The sequence below is a fragment of the Cladophialophora psammophila genome, assembly GCF_000585535.1.
Source record: "Cladophialophora psammophila CBS 110553 chromosome Unknown aczJe-supercont1.7, whole genome shotgun sequence".
In the NCBI taxonomy this organism is placed as follows: Eukaryota; Fungi; Ascomycota; class Eurotiomycetes; order Chaetothyriales; family Herpotrichiellaceae; genus Cladophialophora; species Cladophialophora psammophila.
The window spans coordinates 40,443-57,655 of record NW_006912928.1 but is presented as its reverse complement, the minus strand read 5'-3'; the positions used below and the strand labels follow the sequence as shown (position 1 = coordinate 57,655).

Below are 17,213 nucleotides of genomic sequence, written 5' to 3'. Positions count from 1 at the left end.
AGCAGTTGGAGAATCGGCGGGCGTCATCCGGATAGTCCACAAGACCGTGGTCGACTTGTCTCGGACCCCGGTTGCATAGCCACCATCGGCTGCGCAATTGGTCTTCTGCAGGATATGAAGAGCATAAAACTAAGCAAGCTAGCGCACAGGGCGAAGCAAGATGGTATGATCATAAAGAGATACCCATTTACGCAATTCGGCGGGCCTTTTTTTCTCCAGCGTCAAGCGGCTGGACAGCTTGTACACTAGTTTTTGGTTTTGGGTGGACGAATAGAGTGTGGATCCTGCCTAGGTTTAAATGGAGAATTGCTTGTGCGCTTTTTGTTGATCCAATAGATGCGATATAAGATTTTCTCTATACCAAGAGCACATGGGAATGTTTGCCCACTTTCCGGTTTTCCATGTCCAAACGGTCATGAGCATCAAAAGATTTATTCAAGAATACAACAATAACAAAACTTGTGGTGGTTTCACAGTTTGCTCCTCAAATCCTTTCTCTCATCCTTCTTGAACAGTGTCTTTGAGTCGGGATATGGATCAAACACTACGTTGTTAAGTGGGTTCAACTCACTCGCTCTGTGAAACATGTCCTCATATACATTCCCGTCATACCTGCCCAAGGAAGAATCGAGTTGCCAGTCGGAGAACTTCCACGCATCCACCAATCGTACCGCATGGGGACGGATCTCTGCCAGCAATTTCATCACCGTCTTCGTGCGGGCCAGCGTGATCTGTCGCACCGTCACTGCGGCTGAGGAGTAGAATTCGGATGCTTCACGTTCGAGTGTATGCAGAGCATACAGGCGGAACAGCTTATGCAACAGGGACACCGTATCAGGGTCCAATTGCTTCTTGGTGTGCTGATCCCGCAATGCGTCATGGAAGTTCTTGACAATCATGTACTGGGCGTGTGCTGTGGACAAACGCCAGAAATCCACAAGCAAGGAGTTCCAGGACTGCTTGTCCTCATCACGGTGGCGCAGAGCCTCAAAGGTCAAGAAGGAGACACGCCATGCAAATGCCGCAACGAGATCTTCGTCGTTGCCGATCACGTCAAATGCACAGCCAATGTCGCGCCGGCGGATAAAATCGATAAGAATGCGCGTCGTGTCGTTCTTTGCTGCCTTGCCTTGGATGACACTCCGGGCAGATTTCAAGAGGTACCGAGAAACTTGCTGCGTGAGCATGTAGTTGTCGCCTTCCCAGGTGACAGTGGGGAGGTAATCAGCGTACCAGGTACCAATGCCAGAGAATGATGAGTACCCATGACCGCCGCAGGCGCGGCGGCAAACCTCAAGTCCTTCTGCGGCGGTAGTGGAACCATAAGCTTTCAACGCACAACTAGTGGAGTGTAAGTCGGCGAGGAGGTCAGTGCCTGGGTTGAGTTCCTCGGGTCCCGGTCCGCGGTTAGAGTCAGACAATTTGCCTGTGTCGCCGGCACTCATGCGTTTATGGTTTTCTTGGTACAGCCTGATCATGCTCTTGCCCGTGAAATGGAGGGCATAGGTCGCTGCGAGCAAGGGGAGCAATCGGATTTGGACCATCGTGTAGTTGAGGACCTGGTTTTCGCCGGGCTCATGGACATCTCGGTCTTGGAATTGTCGTCGCACGGCACAGTACCGAGTGGCAATGGTGACGCCACGGGCAAGGGTAGAGCCAGCTTGCAGGACAATGGTGCTTCGAACAAAAGTGAGAGTGCCATAGACGAGAGAAGGGTTGGAAGGTCGGACGTATTTGCTCGTACTGGGATCGACGCTGGAGAAACGAGCTAGCATGTTGACGTGAGGAATCTTGACGTTCTTGAAAAGCAGGAAACCATTATCCATCGTATTGTATCCAAATTTGGGGCCGATATCACCGACGTGGACGCCAGGTAGTGGTTCATGAGTCTTCATATCTCTGACTTGGACGACAAAAGGATGAGGACCATAGGCTTTGCCATTGATGAAGAGCTGGGCCATGACGATGGCATGGTTGGCGGTTCTTCCGAGTGAACCAATCCACCACTTCGAGGCGGTAAGGTACGGCGAGTTGATCGTGAAAGTCTTGTCGTCGGAATTCCATATAGCAGTTGTTTCCAAGCCCCTGACATTAGAACCGTGCCCGAGTTCGGTCTGGGCATAGCAGCCAATGATCTTGTAGGCCTCTGCCTTCTCGAGGAAGAGCTTGTGCTGTTCTGGAGTACCTTGCTCTCGGAGGGTGACGATGAACATGCTCGAATGTAGACCATAAGGAGTAGGCTCGCTGATGAGGTCGCTGGCTGTCTGATACTCGTCTCTTGTCCATCTGTGCCTCATCTGCAACTGTTGCAGCCTCTTTCCTCTCGCCAAAGCAGCTTCTATCCTGCTGGTTCTCCCTCGAAAATAATTTTGGGATTTATCGAAGACAGGGTCAGCTTGCAAAATTTTGAGAATCTGTTCATTTCTCTCAAGGATCTCGCGCGTGAACATGAAGTCGGCAAGCTGATCGACATTGAGATTTGATTTGGCTCTCTCTTGCGAGAGCAGCTCAGAACCTTGAGGGCCAGAGGGCTTGAGGGCCTTGACCCATTCTGGGTTTGAAGGCATATTGACAAGACTTCGGAGAATCCGGAAAGCAGTAAAAAAAGAATGGATGTACACAGGAGTCTGGTGCCAGTGCAGATTTGGAGGTCAGAGGAAGGGAAGACTGGTATTTAAGCTGCTTAGTGTTGTCGAGACAGTAGAAGTGATAACCGCAGGCCGAAATTATTGCAGTGGCGGAACAGTTCGCCAGAAATGGAAGATCACGTTTATGCGCCTGTGGCCTCCACACACAGATGCCTCGGTTCAATCGCTGCTGCATATACTCTTTTAGGGATTAGTGACGCCCGCGAATCTCGAACTTCGTGCGTAAGATCCGCCCAAAGTGTATGCTTCGGCAATCCAGCTCCATTCCCATTGAGTGCTACTCAAAATGCCGAAAGACAGGACTTCCTTTGATGTCGAAGGAATATTGACCTCATCGCGCCACCCCCACGGTCGGGTATACTCGGATTCTGGACTCCGTATTCTTCTGTGATGAGCTTCACGAAAGATCGGTGGAAAAAGAGTAAATAAATCCACTGTAAGCTCAATTGATTGGAATTTTGCCTCGGTCGGCGAGATGAACCTCAACTCTGGTGTCTATTGCCACTCAGACATTGATTCAGTTACTATCAGACGCCGTCAGAAAGCCTAGCTCAATACCTTCTGGTTGACTAGGGGCTGATTCAAGTAGTTGATTGTTGCCAGTTTGTCTTATCGCTATGCACTGCCCTTCTATGTATGAGCGCTGTGCTCTTCGAGATGTGGCAACTGGTCACTGAGATATGGATGCGTTGGTACTCGCATAGATGAATGCATTTATGGCACAAAATTGTTTGAATGGATGGCGGCGATTTCTAGGGTTTCTGGTGTCTTAACAACATGTAGCAGTGTCATCTACTCGGTGCAGTTCAGTGCTTCTCGTCAATAGTATGTGGCTGGGGCTCGCTGATCGAGATCTCCTCTACATCCTTTTGCGCAACCACAAAACCTTCGGGCAGCAAGTTGAGTTCGTCTTCCTGCTTGTCGAGTGACCAGAATTGCCAGATGAATAGGCAGCCGCCAATAAACGCAACGACGGCAAAGACACCATAGTTCCAGATCAGCAGCGGGTCGCCTGAGAGACGGTTTAAAGCCTCTGCGATTGCAGCCGAGATCGCGTTGGTGAAGAGAGCAATAGCCTGAACCAAAGATCGCATATTCTTAGGTGCTTTGGAATATGCGTACTCGAGGGATGTGATTGACGCGAAGATCTCGGAGAGTGCGATGAGGACATAGCAGCCAGTCTGAATCCAGACGTTGAGAGGCGCCGGGTTGACAGTACCATCATCATTGAAGCAGTTGTTGGCTTGATATCCGCAAGGCGACCTCTTGTAGATGTAGTATTGAACAACTGCGGCCCAAACCATGGCTGCGGCTGCAAGCCAAAAGCCAGCCGTAATCTTCTTGAGCGCAGTGAAATTGAAGCCGAGTTTTCGGAGACCAGGGTACAGGAATGAGTCACAGATAGGGATGAAGATGATCAAGGCGAATGGATCAAGGTTGTTGACGACACTGCGCGAATATCTGTTAGCCTGTATCCGAGACCAAGCGGGGCTTGTGGTGAAGCGGAACTTACTCGTTGGGAACACCGTTTAGCTGCATTGTGCCTGCTTGAGCAGTGAAGTTATTGGTCAATTGACCATACGCAAGCCAGTAAAGTGGGTAGTAGGAGAAGACTGCGCAGGCGGCAAACCCACGGCGGACTTCGTCAACCCAAGCATCATCAAACGTCATCCATTTCGGCCGCTGGGAGGGCTGAATGTTGGATGGCTTAACGGCTTCCCAGATCGAGCCGTTTCGGGTGCGTTTCCACATGGTGACTGGGTTGAAAGACCAGCGACCCTTCATTCCGTAAATGAGGCAGCGGAAAGCTTTTGTCACAACGGAGCCGGCTGGTGGTCTTTGCTGATAGCGCTTCCGTCCCCACCACATGACAAAAGGGGTCGTCAAGAAAGCGACAAGGGGGAGCAGGAATGAGAGCCAGAATCCGACATACTTCTCGGCGTAGACCTGGAAAGTATTTGTGAGCTTGCAAACCAAAAACGGTTTTCGAAAGGAAAACGCACCATGCCAATTTGGCCGACGAGGGCGCCGATGTTGATGAAGAGGTAGAAGTAGTGATAGATCCTGCTTTGCGTGATGATGGGGTCTACGATCACTCGTTCTCCAGAAGGCAGGGTCTTAACGAAAGCCCGAGTGACATCAATCTGTTCGACGATCAAGGGTGAGATGTTGGGTTTGAAGCTACCAGTCCCAAATCCCATGATGATCAAACCGAGCATGAAGACGGCGTAGCAGGCAGTTGTATTGGTGATGACGGGTGGAATAGCGGAGATGACCAGGATGATGTGACCGACGATGGCAATGGCAATAGACACACAGATGGTCTTGTATCTTCCCCAATGTTCGTCGGCGACTGTTCTAGGGTTAGAATCAACTTGCTCCTCTGGTGACAGAATAGTGAAAAGCAATGGTGACACCGGCGCAGGGAGAGAGTCTTACTGTAAGCACCAAGCAGGGGAACACAGTAGACCCAGAAGGTATTGAAGGTGTTGATGCCGTTGGCAGTCTCCGGGCCTTGACCAAGGGCACCGGAAATGCCCTGATCAGTACCACCACCGGCACCGGTATTGTGGTGAGATCCTGGTGGGCCATCGGGAGCAGGGAGCGGAAGCGAGTGGTTCACAAAGTTGGAGTCTAGTACGCTGTGAGCGATCGAAAAGCAGCAAGTGTGGTTGGAACCTTACAAACAACTTGAGTTCCATAGTAGGAGAAACGCTCGCAAAGCTCAACGAAGGCGACAGTGTAGACAGCCCATGGAATGGGAGCTGCGACTCTGCGAAGAGCATTAGGGCCATGGAGCTCCTCATCCGTAGGGACATTGTCATATTCGGAGTCGCGGCGAGAGAACTGAACAACCTCGTTTTTGGTGACGGAGACACGATGGCCCTGGTCGGCGTCAAGGTGCTCCAGACCACCTGCCTGAATAGTCTCGGGGTTGTCAACAGGCATGATCTTATGAAGGTTGAAAAGTGGGTGGACAGGCAAGAGGATTGACTTCTGATCACCAAGATTGGGCCAGAGGGGATGGCTTTATAGCTCTTGCTGTGTGATCAAATGCCCGCTTCTCAAATTGGCAGGAGCGACTGAACGAGGAGTGATATGGTGCCGAGACTTCGAGATGTAGCATTCAGCATTGCAACCGCTTATCGACGGCGACATGATGGGCAGTTCTGGGCATACAGATCTTCCCAGAGACTTGTGGCGACGATTGGCTCGGTGTCTGGACGAGTTCATCTCAGGTTACATTCTTCTCCGTAATTGATATCGTGACGGCGATGTTTTCTCTGCATGGTTTGAGCGCCAGCCTTGGCAACGGCGGCCAAGGTGCAAATAGAGGGCTTGATAGGGCTTGTCTGGCTTGATTCTGTCAAGCTTCCATGGCGAATGCCGGGGATGCTAGGCCGATTCTGGGTAAGCGTCCGAGCTGGACTCACGATTGTTGCATGTTCGACCAAGGAACCCGAGCTCGCTGAGTGGCGGGATTGCTGGATCTTGCCCGCCACCCGCCAATCCCCCAGTGCCCCAGGAGAAATTCCTTCCAAACTCTCTTTCTGACTTCATTCGTCGGCCACATCCGACTGTAACCTCCTTGAGTCAGTGTGACGTTGTGATAAGTCCGATCCATTCCCTCTTCTGCCCATTGTTTCCTGCTTGCTTTATCTCTTGGCGAGGGCCAGGGATGTGATTCTTGGGGTCCTCTATGAGGTATGCCCTCGTTGCTAAACCGGATTAGTGCCGCTGCCATCTCACGGTCCCTCCCCTCTTGAATCGCTTCCTATTGAAGTAATCGCACTGTTAAACTACACGTCAGCCAAGCCTCATATCAGCAGAAGAATTTTCACGGGCGCAAGCAAGAATCGAGATCTCTTCATGTGTGAGGCAAGTGCAGCGGCGCGAGATACTTTTGCTTTTGGTCTCCAAAGTCCAGCATGGTCAGCCAATCTCTCTGGGGAGCAAGCTCCGGCAGCTGCGGAGATGAAGATGACCTGCCGTCATGCGGAAACGGTGAGCATCGACTGGCGAATGACGACGCGGGAGCATGCGTGCGACAGCGTTCTGGAATAGAAGAGGTGGAGAAGTCTAGAAGCAACGAAGAGCAAGGCATAGGTATGTACCCCAGTGTGGCCCCTGGTGGATAAAAGCAGGCCTTCACAAACTCCAACATGGTCTGGATGATTATGTCGACGGTGGGCTGGTTGCGGATAAAGCCCGAGAGAAGCGATCACAGAAGTCTCATCAGGGAGAGGGAATCTCCTCGTTGCCGTCGCTCTCATCGTGGATCTCTACCCAGGATCAACCAGATAGTTGATCTAGGTCAGTCCAGGCACGTGAAAAAGTTGGCTTTGTCTAGACGAAATGAAGCACAATTGTTATTGAAAGTGAGTACCTTGCCAGGATTCGACAGGTATTCTTCTGGTCTTCGGTTGACATGCTATGTTCTTTGTATCGCCTGCTTCCCCCTCCTCGGAACATTTACAACAATTGCAGGTGCTCCACTTCTTTCCCGCTTCTCCTCTTCTCGAATCGAAGGCGCAGACGACAACAAAGCCAGTAAACAACCCCCATGGAAACATCGACAAGGCGGGTTTTGTGAAGGCACGAGTCATCAGAGCCACTTCTGCAATGTCATGTGCGAGATGACCTCTACCCCAGCCGGCCGAGATGTCTCTATCTGAGCAAATGCCGCGCTCTGATGCAGGAAGACGGTCTTCTTCATCCCTACCCAGTCTCATCCCAGAAGGATTACCGGGAAGGTCAAGAGGACTTCCTCTGTCTCTGCCTGTGTCGAAAGCCTTAGAGCTCGAGACCGCGCTCACCCAAATTGCTGCTTGAGAGTGTCATCATTCTGAACGGACGCTAGTCCCTCGCAACACGAGAGACACTCTTCCAGATCTGCTGGAGAGACTTGCGGATTTCGTCCGGCGATGAAAAGATGACTCGCCAAGAACAACGCTTCCCAAAATACCATCTCTTTGGTCAAGGAGATCGACCACACCTAGCGCTTACAGAACCCCCTGAAAAGTTGAAGGGCGTCGTCAAACATAGACTCAAGTTCAAGAAGAAGGGGTTACGCTCTTCTGTGGACCATAGCCTTGCCAAGGCACAAGCCTAAGGAGTCTTAATGCGACTCAATGAAGCTTTCTTCTGAAGAAGACTTTTCCGAAGCGCGAGGCAAGAAACTCGAACAACGTACCTATATGCGCTTTGAACAGAGCACAAGCGTCCGTACGAAGCAATATATGGCATTTTCGGACTTGCCACGTGGCAAGGACATCAAAGCGCAAGCTAGAGGCCATTAGAAGAAGGCGCCGACGTTTATCGGCGGTATATTCCTCACTAGAAACCTGGCCCAGAACGGGTTGCTCTAGAAGTTTTAAAGAAGGATATAGCTGAATAGCGCAAGGAGAAAGCTGAAAGGGGCAGATTAGCAGCCAAACGAGGTGGAAACTCCAGGGTGCTAGTGCCAGGTGATATATCCAGCTCCGAAGGCTCAAACCTTGCTCCTCCTGCAGCAGCTCGAGTCGAAAGAGTGGTTGGTGTTCGACCGCAACATAAATCTTGTCCAAAAGAAGGAACAGCCGGAACTCTCGGGAGTTGAAGGCGACTTTCCAGAACATCTCCAAAGCCGGGTTTAAGAAAACGATGACCATCACGAATTTTCAATCACTCCGCAAAAGCTCGACCAACTCACGACGCACACTGTAAAATGGGTCATCGAGACAGAGTCGACTACCTCGCAACAATTTTTGGGATGCTAACCAGATTGGTTTAATGAGATGTATGACCTTTAACCTATGAAGTTCCACTTCAAAATCAACCTTGAGGAAGATTGTATTAAACTTCACGCACAGTTCAAGAAAACGGTCGAAATATATACGAATTTGGGGAGGACTCTTAGCCGCAACCTCTGGGAGAGCATGATCTAGGCAGTAGGCGAAACCAAGAGCAGAGCAGCTGAGCTCTTCGGACTTCCGGCTTCAAGGAGAAATAACTGAAGCTTTCAAGCAATTCCAAGGAACAATGCAGCAGACGTACATTTGCGGAAACTTCCCAGCAATTTGGTGGAGAGTCACACCAAAGTCGCCTCAACAAGCATGGAGGCGCCTGGCTTCCGACCTGCCACTATTCTCGATTGCTTGAACGCATCTGCAATGCCTGCGCGATGTCCAGTGCGCTACCACTTAGCACGCCTCATCTGGCCCGAAAGGTTTTTGGACCTTTTCTGGCAAATAAAACAGGAACGATCTCGCCTCTAGGCAGCACGCCAACATCATATTGCGAATACCTCTCAGCTCAAGAAAGGGGTTCCAGAGGGGAACAGATAGATAGGATTCGTAGAATAACATCATCACTTCATGATCTCGCTGCCAGGTAGTACGTATTGGCTTCTACTCACTCAGCAGCAGACCTGCTGAATCAAAATCTCACTTGAGTGTGGATGGATCGGCAATAGCAATTCCTTACCTATGCGAAGATTTCACGCTAGTACAGACCGCCAGTGGTCTTGTTCAGGAACATTGTGAGGCTGTCATGATCTCACTTCTTCCCCATGGCATTCGGATCCCTGATTAATCATGTTGGAAGTAACTGATAAAAATGGGCTTTGACTGATTTATATAAACCCAGCATTTAGGAATGACCAACATACCCCTACGTGGTATAATCACTCTAGTCTAATAACAGCTAGCTGCAACCGGTCTAATTCATCTTGGGGTTAAATAATTGAGTTCCATTGTCGTTGATTGGTGGCTTATAGGCCAAAGAACTAAGGACCCGCCCCACAGATTGCGGTCACCGAGTTCTGTACTCAGTATTACTCCGTGTCCAAAGCCAGGCAATCTATTACATACACAGCGTTAAATATGCCCACCTATCTCCTCGCGGATCAGTTCTCTGGCATCTACTCCGTACTTATTAGAGGCCCGCTCTTGGCAGCAATGACATTCTAGATCTGCCAGAACAGATTTCGAAACGGAGAATTGACACTGAGGGCCTAGCCGGCTCCTTTGGCAATCGTCAAGCGGATCAGCAACAAGCCCATGCTGACCACTGTGGACTACGGGGACCGCGAAGAGGATTTCGGAGCTGCGTCGCCCTCCGTAGTTCCTCCCATGAGTGTGAGCTGCTGGATGAGAAGCCGGTCACACGAACTCTGATTTCCAAACAGTACATATAATATGTTTTCTATGATACTCCGCACGTTCGTATTTGCTCTGCATAGGGAAAGCCCACTAGAGTACTCCGTATTCAGATCCAAGCAATATTCACCATATCGGTCGATTTTATCACTCCTAGCAAAATGTCTTTCGATTCACGTCGATGGGTTTCTAGAGGACAACTATGTACCTTCTCACCCTGCATCCTTGCTTCTCTCATCCTCTGCTCTCAGAACGGACTTGGACGCAGCTCTCCCTGGATATATCCCCTGCTACTCTACGCAGTGCGTGTGGCTGGAGCTATATGTCAGTTATTCACTTATCACAACTCATCCCCTGGTCTATTGAAAGCGACAATTTTGCTGGACAGCTTTGGTCTTGCGCCCTTGCTTCTGTTAGAACTTGGTCTTCTATCAAGGCTCATTACTTCAATCAATCATCGTCGGCAAATCTGTCCAGGTATTCGAGGAATCCTACTTCTCCAAGCTGTCATCGCAGTCGGAATGATTTTCGGCATGATTGGCTGTATGAATGCCAAACGTATTGGAGGTGCCATGAAGCCGACAATCATTCTAAAAGTCGGGGTGCTTCTCTTTGTTGCTGGCTTCCTAGGGACTGTTTTCTTCTGTGTCAGGGCGTGTGCAAATATCTCATTTGCGGAAAATGGAGAAAAACCAGTTTGCTTAGCTACAGCAACAGCAGTTCCACTTAATATGGCTTGTCTGATTTATGCCCTGCTTACGACTTTTGTGAATAACAAGAACTCCAATATTATGGATGGAAAACTACTATACACGATTGTCTTATCAGCGCTCCCAGAGTTTGTCGTTGTCTTCGTCTTCCTCTTGACCGGGTTCACCATTCCAAGTCTGGCGACATATCAGCAAAGATCACTCCTGATTCGACAAGCAAAGACGACAACAAGTGGAATCGTGTTTCAGAAGAACAGCAGCCACTCTACTGCTACCAGTATGGCCCCGTCGAGAGGCAACTCGACGACAATGCATGGGCCTGAGGACTATAGAGCCAATATAGGCATCTTGCGTATGGAAAGAGAGACTGGGCCGTGTATGTAGCAATCTAAACCATTTCGCGACGGATTTTTGGTGGGTGGCTCTGACATCTATTGACGCATTTAACTCTTGCCTCTCCTCATAAATGGCCTTTGCTGATAAAGGAGGATGGTAGTGCCCTGTACCAAACTTGGACTGCTTTTTATTTTTCAGCCGCCTGTTCTGCAGAGCTTCGTACTTTTAAAAAAAAAAAAAAAAAAAAAAAAAGCAAACGGTAATTGGCAATATATACGACGAAGTACGGATGGTTTTGTAAATGTCATTGTAGAAAACTACTACGCAAGCTAAAGATTTCAAACTTGATAAACTAGCTAGCCAGGGAGCTTCGAAATTTCAACGAGTGTTGCTTTCCACATTTACTATCCCGTAGTCCTTGGTTAGTTGTAAGAATGGATATCATTCCGAGTCAATGAAGTCCATTTGAAACTATGCCTTCTTAGCCTGGGTCCTTAACCGCCATCATAAACGGTTGTTTACAGTATCAGAAAACCTTGCTTTACTTCCGCGCCCGGCGCATCCTGCGTCGCCAGGGTTGTATTGATCCACGGGCTGGGCCTCTGCGACATTTGTGCCCTATAAAATAGCTTCGAGGTTCAATTCGGAACAGGTGAAGCGCAAGAGACAGGAGTCTCCGCAGCTGCTCATGTGACAACAGGAGCGTCATCGTGGGCCTTGTCAGTCATTTCAGTCCAGTAAATGGCATAGAAACCGGAGCCAATCATGTCGTCATTGGTTGAGTCAATGGCCGGTCCGGCATCCCGCTAAATCATGTTGCTTGCAGTAGAACCATCACTGGGTTCCTCAGCGGCCTGTACGTATGCAAATGCGAATACAGATGGCGAGAGAATGTCATCGCGTTTGGCGATGTGACTGTTGGTCATTTCCTTAGCAGCTTTTTCATTCGTAAAGGTAAGTGGCACGAGGCCACTGTTACGTCTGGAGATGCGAGGGTTGGCCATTTCCGCAGCATTTTCCTCATATGGATAGGCAAATGGCAAGAGAGCATCATCACGCTTGGAGACCCGACCGGCGACCATTTCCTCAACATTTTGTGCATCCACAGAAGCAACCGGCAGAATAACATCTCTTTTGGCGATGGGTGCGGGCTCTCGGGCATCATCAGCAGATTCAGTCAAGTAAATGGCGTAGAACCCAGAATCATGCATGCCAATGTTGCTGCCGTCCTGAGGAAGGTTGTTGCCGTCCTCAACTGCTCGTCTAACAATGGGTGTGTCTGTCAAGGCGCTAATTCGGAGCGGTTGATTGATGGGGTTGTCATTGGCGGCTCGCTTATCAACGGGTGTGTCTGCCAGAGGCGTGGCGATACGGAAGAGCTGATTCAGGATTGGGTCGTTTCCAGCGGCACGTTTAGCAACATGTGTGTCCACGGGCGCAGCCGCAATGTGGAAAGGTTCGTGCCATACTGAATCGTGTGCAGAGGCGCGCTTAACGATAGAAGTGCCCACTGGAGTTGGAGCAAGTCCTTTGGCCACGGGAGTAGCATCATTAACGAACGCGAGCGCTTGGGCGTCAGCCTGGTGACCCGGCTCGGTACGAGCCAAAGGAGCCGCAAATGCTTGAGAAAAGAGAATGCCGGCAAGGTAGGAGATAAAAATTTCGGTCTTCATACTAATAGAATGTTTGGATTTGAGGAAAAGCTTGTTTCCTTGGAAGATGTTCAACTTAGGAGGGGATGGAATAATTGATTGTGTATTGTGAAATCGGACGAAGAAATGCTGGCTGAGGGCTGGGAACAGCAGGACCTCTTTATACCTTTTTTGTTTTCCTTTGAGAGGGTTTCTCCTGATATCTATTCTTGAGGTGTTGCTCATGTGAATAGTGCCAAGCAGTATTCGTGGCCGTGAGAGGCCGTGACGAATTGTTGTAGAGTTCGCATGAGGAGAGGAATACTACTGGCGAGTTTTCTCAGCTCGTAAAGCTATGTTGTGATAATTGACCTTCTGTAAGTTCCTCCAGCTCAAGATACAGAGCTAGCAGAGAGACGCGTCCTCACAGCAAGCAAGAACTACGCAGTGGTGAACTCATGCGAGTTGAGTGGTCTCGGCCTCGCTCGCTTAATCTCAGCAAATCAGATAGTAAGAGCCAAGAATACCCCAGATTGCCAAGGGCCGTGCGACCATAGATGTTGCTCCACTAATTACGTACAAGTAGGTCTTCCAAGTCTTCTTGTCTTCGCATGGGGTATCAGCTGATATTTACCCTATTATCCGGAAACTACGTTCCATAGGTAGAATATCTTCTCCGTTCTGGACCACGTCTCTCTTATCATATTGACACCAATAAATCCACGGAGCCTCCAACGAAGGGGTATACGATGCGATGATGTGGCGCTGGCAGCTGGTCTTCAGATGTCGGAAGTCATGGTGGGCTGAGCGTACTCTGGTATTTCTATTTCGTGGATGACAAGAGCACAGGAGACTGTAAACGAAGTTTTGTGTCGCAAAGTACGCGCGCTAAGTTACTTGAGCTTTGTTAAGTCTTCATCACGAGACAAGGTTGAAATCAAATGAGCTCCTTATGGACACGCCATTTTCTTTCGACGAGCGGAGAAGAATGGATCTGTTGAACACAGAATAAGAGTGGATCTATCTTGTTGATTGTGTTCTGTCCCCCTGGCTATTCAGAGAGACTCTGTCTGTTTATATACACTTTGGCCTGTGATCTGAAGAGCATTCCTGAAATCTCCTGTTCCGTTGCCATCCTATCACAGGTCAGCGAGAGCAATGGTGTTGAGGTAAGTGGCGCAGTTGATGAAACGTCTAGCGTCTTAGGTGGTTTGCCACACAGTGGCTATCTTGAGACCCTGTCAACAGGATCGAAGCAACACAGTTCTCGACCCAGCCGAACAGGATGCAAATGGATCTTATTGTGCGCCTACATTTTGTTGGCCTGCGTTGCCCTCTTTTCGTATTCCTACGCTCTTCTATCCCTATCCAACAGCGATGAATACTGTTCCCAGCGTCTCTCTGCTTACTGTATGTATACTCAATGGAAAGAAAGCGAAATGGCTTGGTAACCGGTCTAGCTCCGGCACTCAAGTCGCTTGGTGTTTGCCGAGACGTCATGTTTCCTGGCGAGTTGTTCAATGACATGCTCCGGATAAGCCTTCAATGCACCACCGACCTCACTTTGATAACTTTCAATGTCTCAACACCTGAATTTCCAAAGGCAGACTATATACCTGACTTCTACACAAACCACAGATGCAGATACTCTGAACCGACGCTTGCTTAGTATTATGAGCGCCGAATTCCGTTTGAATAACGAAGTATTGTCGACATATTTATTACTTTTGTACGGAAAAGGATGTCTTTTGAGATGTTTCTGTCTAGGAACCCAGCACCTATAGGTATGGCTCACAGATAACAAACTGAGACACAAAGGTTATTTAGCTTTTGCAACCTAATGACTGGCCTCCTGTGCAACAATCGAACCAAATACTCCAATATTTTACTTCGGCTCGGTAAAAGCAACAATGCTCTCATACTCAGGGTATTTAGTGAGATGTTATCACTTGCGGCAGAATATGAAACTCTCTTAATTAAGCGAGTTCAAGAACAAGTCGGAAACTAGTTCTTGGTGCTGTTCATAGATCATTGGGACCAGGACGATGAGTGACAGAAACCCCAGAGCGAACACGAGGGTTGGATGTCAAAGCCTGGTAGTACCAACGCTCGAATTATTCAGCTCCAAACTTCCTAAAATCCGAAGTGAATCCCATATTTAAAATATACTAATGCGAAGGTAGCGAGAACATGGTGGCAATAGTTTATTCAATACAACGAGAACAAAGTTTGTTGTTGCGACTGTAACTTAATAAGGTTAAATTTAGAAAACTAATCTACCTTGCCTCCTTAGCTGATGTCCACCAGAGATGTAGACGATATAGACTATAAAGCGCTTTATCTGAACTATCAAGTCAGAGCCGTCCAGGAGCTACTCTGAGAGTCAATGAGCAATTTAAAACGAAAAGCAGAGACTAGGAACTCACAACGGAATAACCAGCCACGCACCATTTATTGTCTTCCGTATGGCCGCAAACATTGAATACCATCACCATAAATTCACCAGGCAACTCAATATCCGACCTAATGATTCCCAACCTAAATTTAATCGAAGCACCCATTCTGGCAGTTGCGCAAACGATGAGCCTCTGTATACACTGAAAGAAATATTGTCAATCCCAGAAGAAGCCATCGTCAACGAGGCAGCTTGTCCCTGTCGGACTTCTATCAACACCTCTACCGAAACCGTGATGTCGGAGACTTCTCCAATTGGCGCTTTGAAACAGTCCAGGCTGTCTCGGTGTTGGCGGGTCATAAAGCGCAAGCTACCACTGAGGCAAAAACATGTGATTACCAATTAGTGGCCGGGTTGTCAAATTATTAGCCTTGGAAAAACGAAAGGTTAAAGAACAACCCCGACGGGTTCTTCAGCTTCCACTACTTTTGAGTCTGTTCTGCTTCCTGAATAAGCCTTTTCAAAGTGGCAGCGCTCTTGAGCAAAAGGTCCCTTTCTTCTTGATTCAGCGGTATATTGAGGGATCTGACTATTCCCCGTCGTCCAAGTACCACCGGTAAGCTCAGGCAACATCCCAAATCATCAACCCAGTGGGAGATCGGACGGACATTTCGTTGGTCAAATAGAATCGACTTGCAGATGGCAGCACTAAGGGCACCAATGCCGTAGGCTGTTGCACCTTTGGCCTCGATAATCTTTGCGGCTTTGTCTTTTGTTTCCATCGCAACAGCTTTGCGGTCAATGGGCGTACCTGGAGGTAGACATTGATCCAGCGGCACAGCACCGATGGTGACGCAAGACCAAGCAACCTACGCTCGCCGTCAGTAACATGATTTCAATCCACTCTTTGCTCCTTGGTGTCCTACCACTTGCGATTCCCCGTGTTCGCCAAGGACATAGGCGTCCACACTGCCAGCGTCAACCCCAACTTTTGCTGCCAAAATGCCTCTCAGTCTTGCACTGTCGAGGAAGGTTCCACTTCCGATAATCTGGCCTTGAGGTAGCCCGGAGAACTTCTGACAGAAGTAGGTCAATACGTCCACCGGATTTGCTACGAGCAGGATGACGATGTCATCCCGGAATGGCTTCATATCATCAGTGGCAGACTTGAGAATGGCCAGGTTACGGCCTAGCAAATCGGTCCTTGATTCACCTTGAAAGAATCAGTTTAGCAAACTATCGCGGCGCGAAGCCGAGTTGCGAACTCACCATGCCTCTGTTTTGCGCCGGCACTGATAACAACGATATCGCATTGGCCAGCCTCTTTGTGTGTTGCTGATCGGATTCTTACTCCACCACCGCTGCAGCTAAATTAGTCAACCGCCAGGATACAAGTCAGTACAACAGACCCAACGGCACCATGGTAAGTAGTGGTATCTTCGAGATCTTTGACTTGTGCGTCTCGTTGGTCGGTGTTTGGGTCCACTAGAAGGATCTCGCTGGCAACAGGATTCAGAATAAGGCAGAGGGCTATCGCTGAGCCCACGCTTCCCGCACCAAGAATAGCAATTCGAGATCTATCCGTGGCCACTTCGGGGTCCATTCGTGAGGGTTCCATCTGGGCGGATATGATTAAATTCGTAAAAGATCTTGTGAGACGATGATTGAGTTTATGAAGCAAAGCAGAGCAGTGGGAAATTGATGAAACAAGGCTGGAGAAATAATGACTTCAAAACCCCAACTTCAAGGTGGTTTAGCACTTGGGAAGTGGGATGATTTCGTTACCCGGCTTGCTAATTCATGAACCGACCTATGACATCCCTCCAATGCTCGAGCTGTGTTTCACGGGGCTTCTTCCTCCAATCGTAGCCATCTTGCGACGAGGGGAGATCACCTATGTACTTGTAAGATAACGATGGCGCCTGCGGGAATATTGTCCGGAACTCCGCTGCATGATTCATGCCATCCCGCTCATTGGCTCTTCCACACAGACACGCAGCTTGTCTGCCGCAGGCTGCTTAATAACACAAAAGAATCCATGCTAAACTGAACATATAAGTTCAAGGGTCTCAACGACATTGAAAGATACAGGGTGCTATGCTGAAGGTAAGAGAGAGCCTTTATCCTCTTCGGCAAAAATGCAAAGTCTCGGGTCTTGAACGTAGGTGCTCTGCTCTAACAAGCTCCTGTTGAAGCTGATATACTTATTCTCGAGATTAGCTCTCCCGTCCAGGGTCATCTCCATCTCCCTCGCGTGAATACGACAACTCCCTTGTTGCAGACTTGGGCATCATTTCTGATGCCTCAACGCCAGGCAAATAATCTTATCATCGACTTCCTCAGCTACATTTGCT

General features: G+C 49.0%; 5 protein-coding genes across 5 annotated transcripts; 1 reads left to right on the top strand and 4 right to left on the bottom strand.

Annotated features, from left to right (window-relative positions):
• Positions 1-470: 470 nt before the first annotated feature.
• On the bottom strand, positions 471-2,567 carry A1O5_05028 (acyl-CoA oxidase; the record flags this gene model as incomplete). The annotated part of the gene is made up of 1 exon (XM_007745631.1): positions 471-2,567. The coding sequence occupies one exon, from the start codon at positions 2,565-2,567 to the stop codon at positions 471-473; it is 2,097 nt and encodes a 698-aa protein (XP_007743821.1).
• An 887-nt stretch (positions 2,568-3,454) lies between these two features.
• Positions 3,455-5,597, bottom strand: A1O5_05027 (POT family proton-dependent oligopeptide transporter; the record flags this gene model as incomplete). Its single annotated transcript, XM_007745630.1, has 5 exons — positions 3,455-4,097; positions 4,162-4,595; positions 4,652-5,001; positions 5,088-5,282; positions 5,333-5,597. 5 exons carry the CDS (start codon positions 5,595-5,597, stop codon positions 3,455-3,457), a joined length of 1,887 nt encoding a protein of 628 aa, XP_007743820.1.
• Positions 5,598-10,518: 4,921 nt separating this feature from the next.
• On the top strand, positions 10,519-10,881 carry A1O5_05026 (uncharacterized protein; the record flags this gene model as incomplete). The annotated part of the gene is made up of 1 exon (XM_007745629.1): positions 10,519-10,881. One exon carries the CDS (start codon positions 10,519-10,521, stop codon positions 10,879-10,881), a length of 363 nt encoding a protein of 120 aa, XP_007743819.1.
• A 758-nt stretch (positions 10,882-11,639) lies between these two features.
• On the bottom strand, positions 11,640-12,506 carry A1O5_05025 (uncharacterized protein; the record flags this gene model as incomplete). The annotated part of the gene is made up of 1 exon (XM_007745628.1): positions 11,640-12,506. One exon carries the CDS (start codon positions 12,504-12,506, stop codon positions 11,640-11,642), a length of 867 nt encoding a protein of 288 aa, XP_007743818.1.
• Positions 12,507-15,341: 2,835 nt separating this feature from the next.
• On the bottom strand, positions 15,342-16,477 carry A1O5_05024 (uncharacterized protein; the record flags this gene model as incomplete). Its single annotated transcript, XM_007745627.1, has 4 exons — positions 15,342-15,728; positions 15,786-16,072; positions 16,129-16,220; positions 16,269-16,477. The coding sequence occupies 4 exons, from the start codon at positions 16,475-16,477 to the stop codon at positions 15,342-15,344; spliced, it is 975 nt and encodes a 324-aa protein (XP_007743817.1).
• Positions 16,478-17,213: the final 736 nt, after the last annotated feature.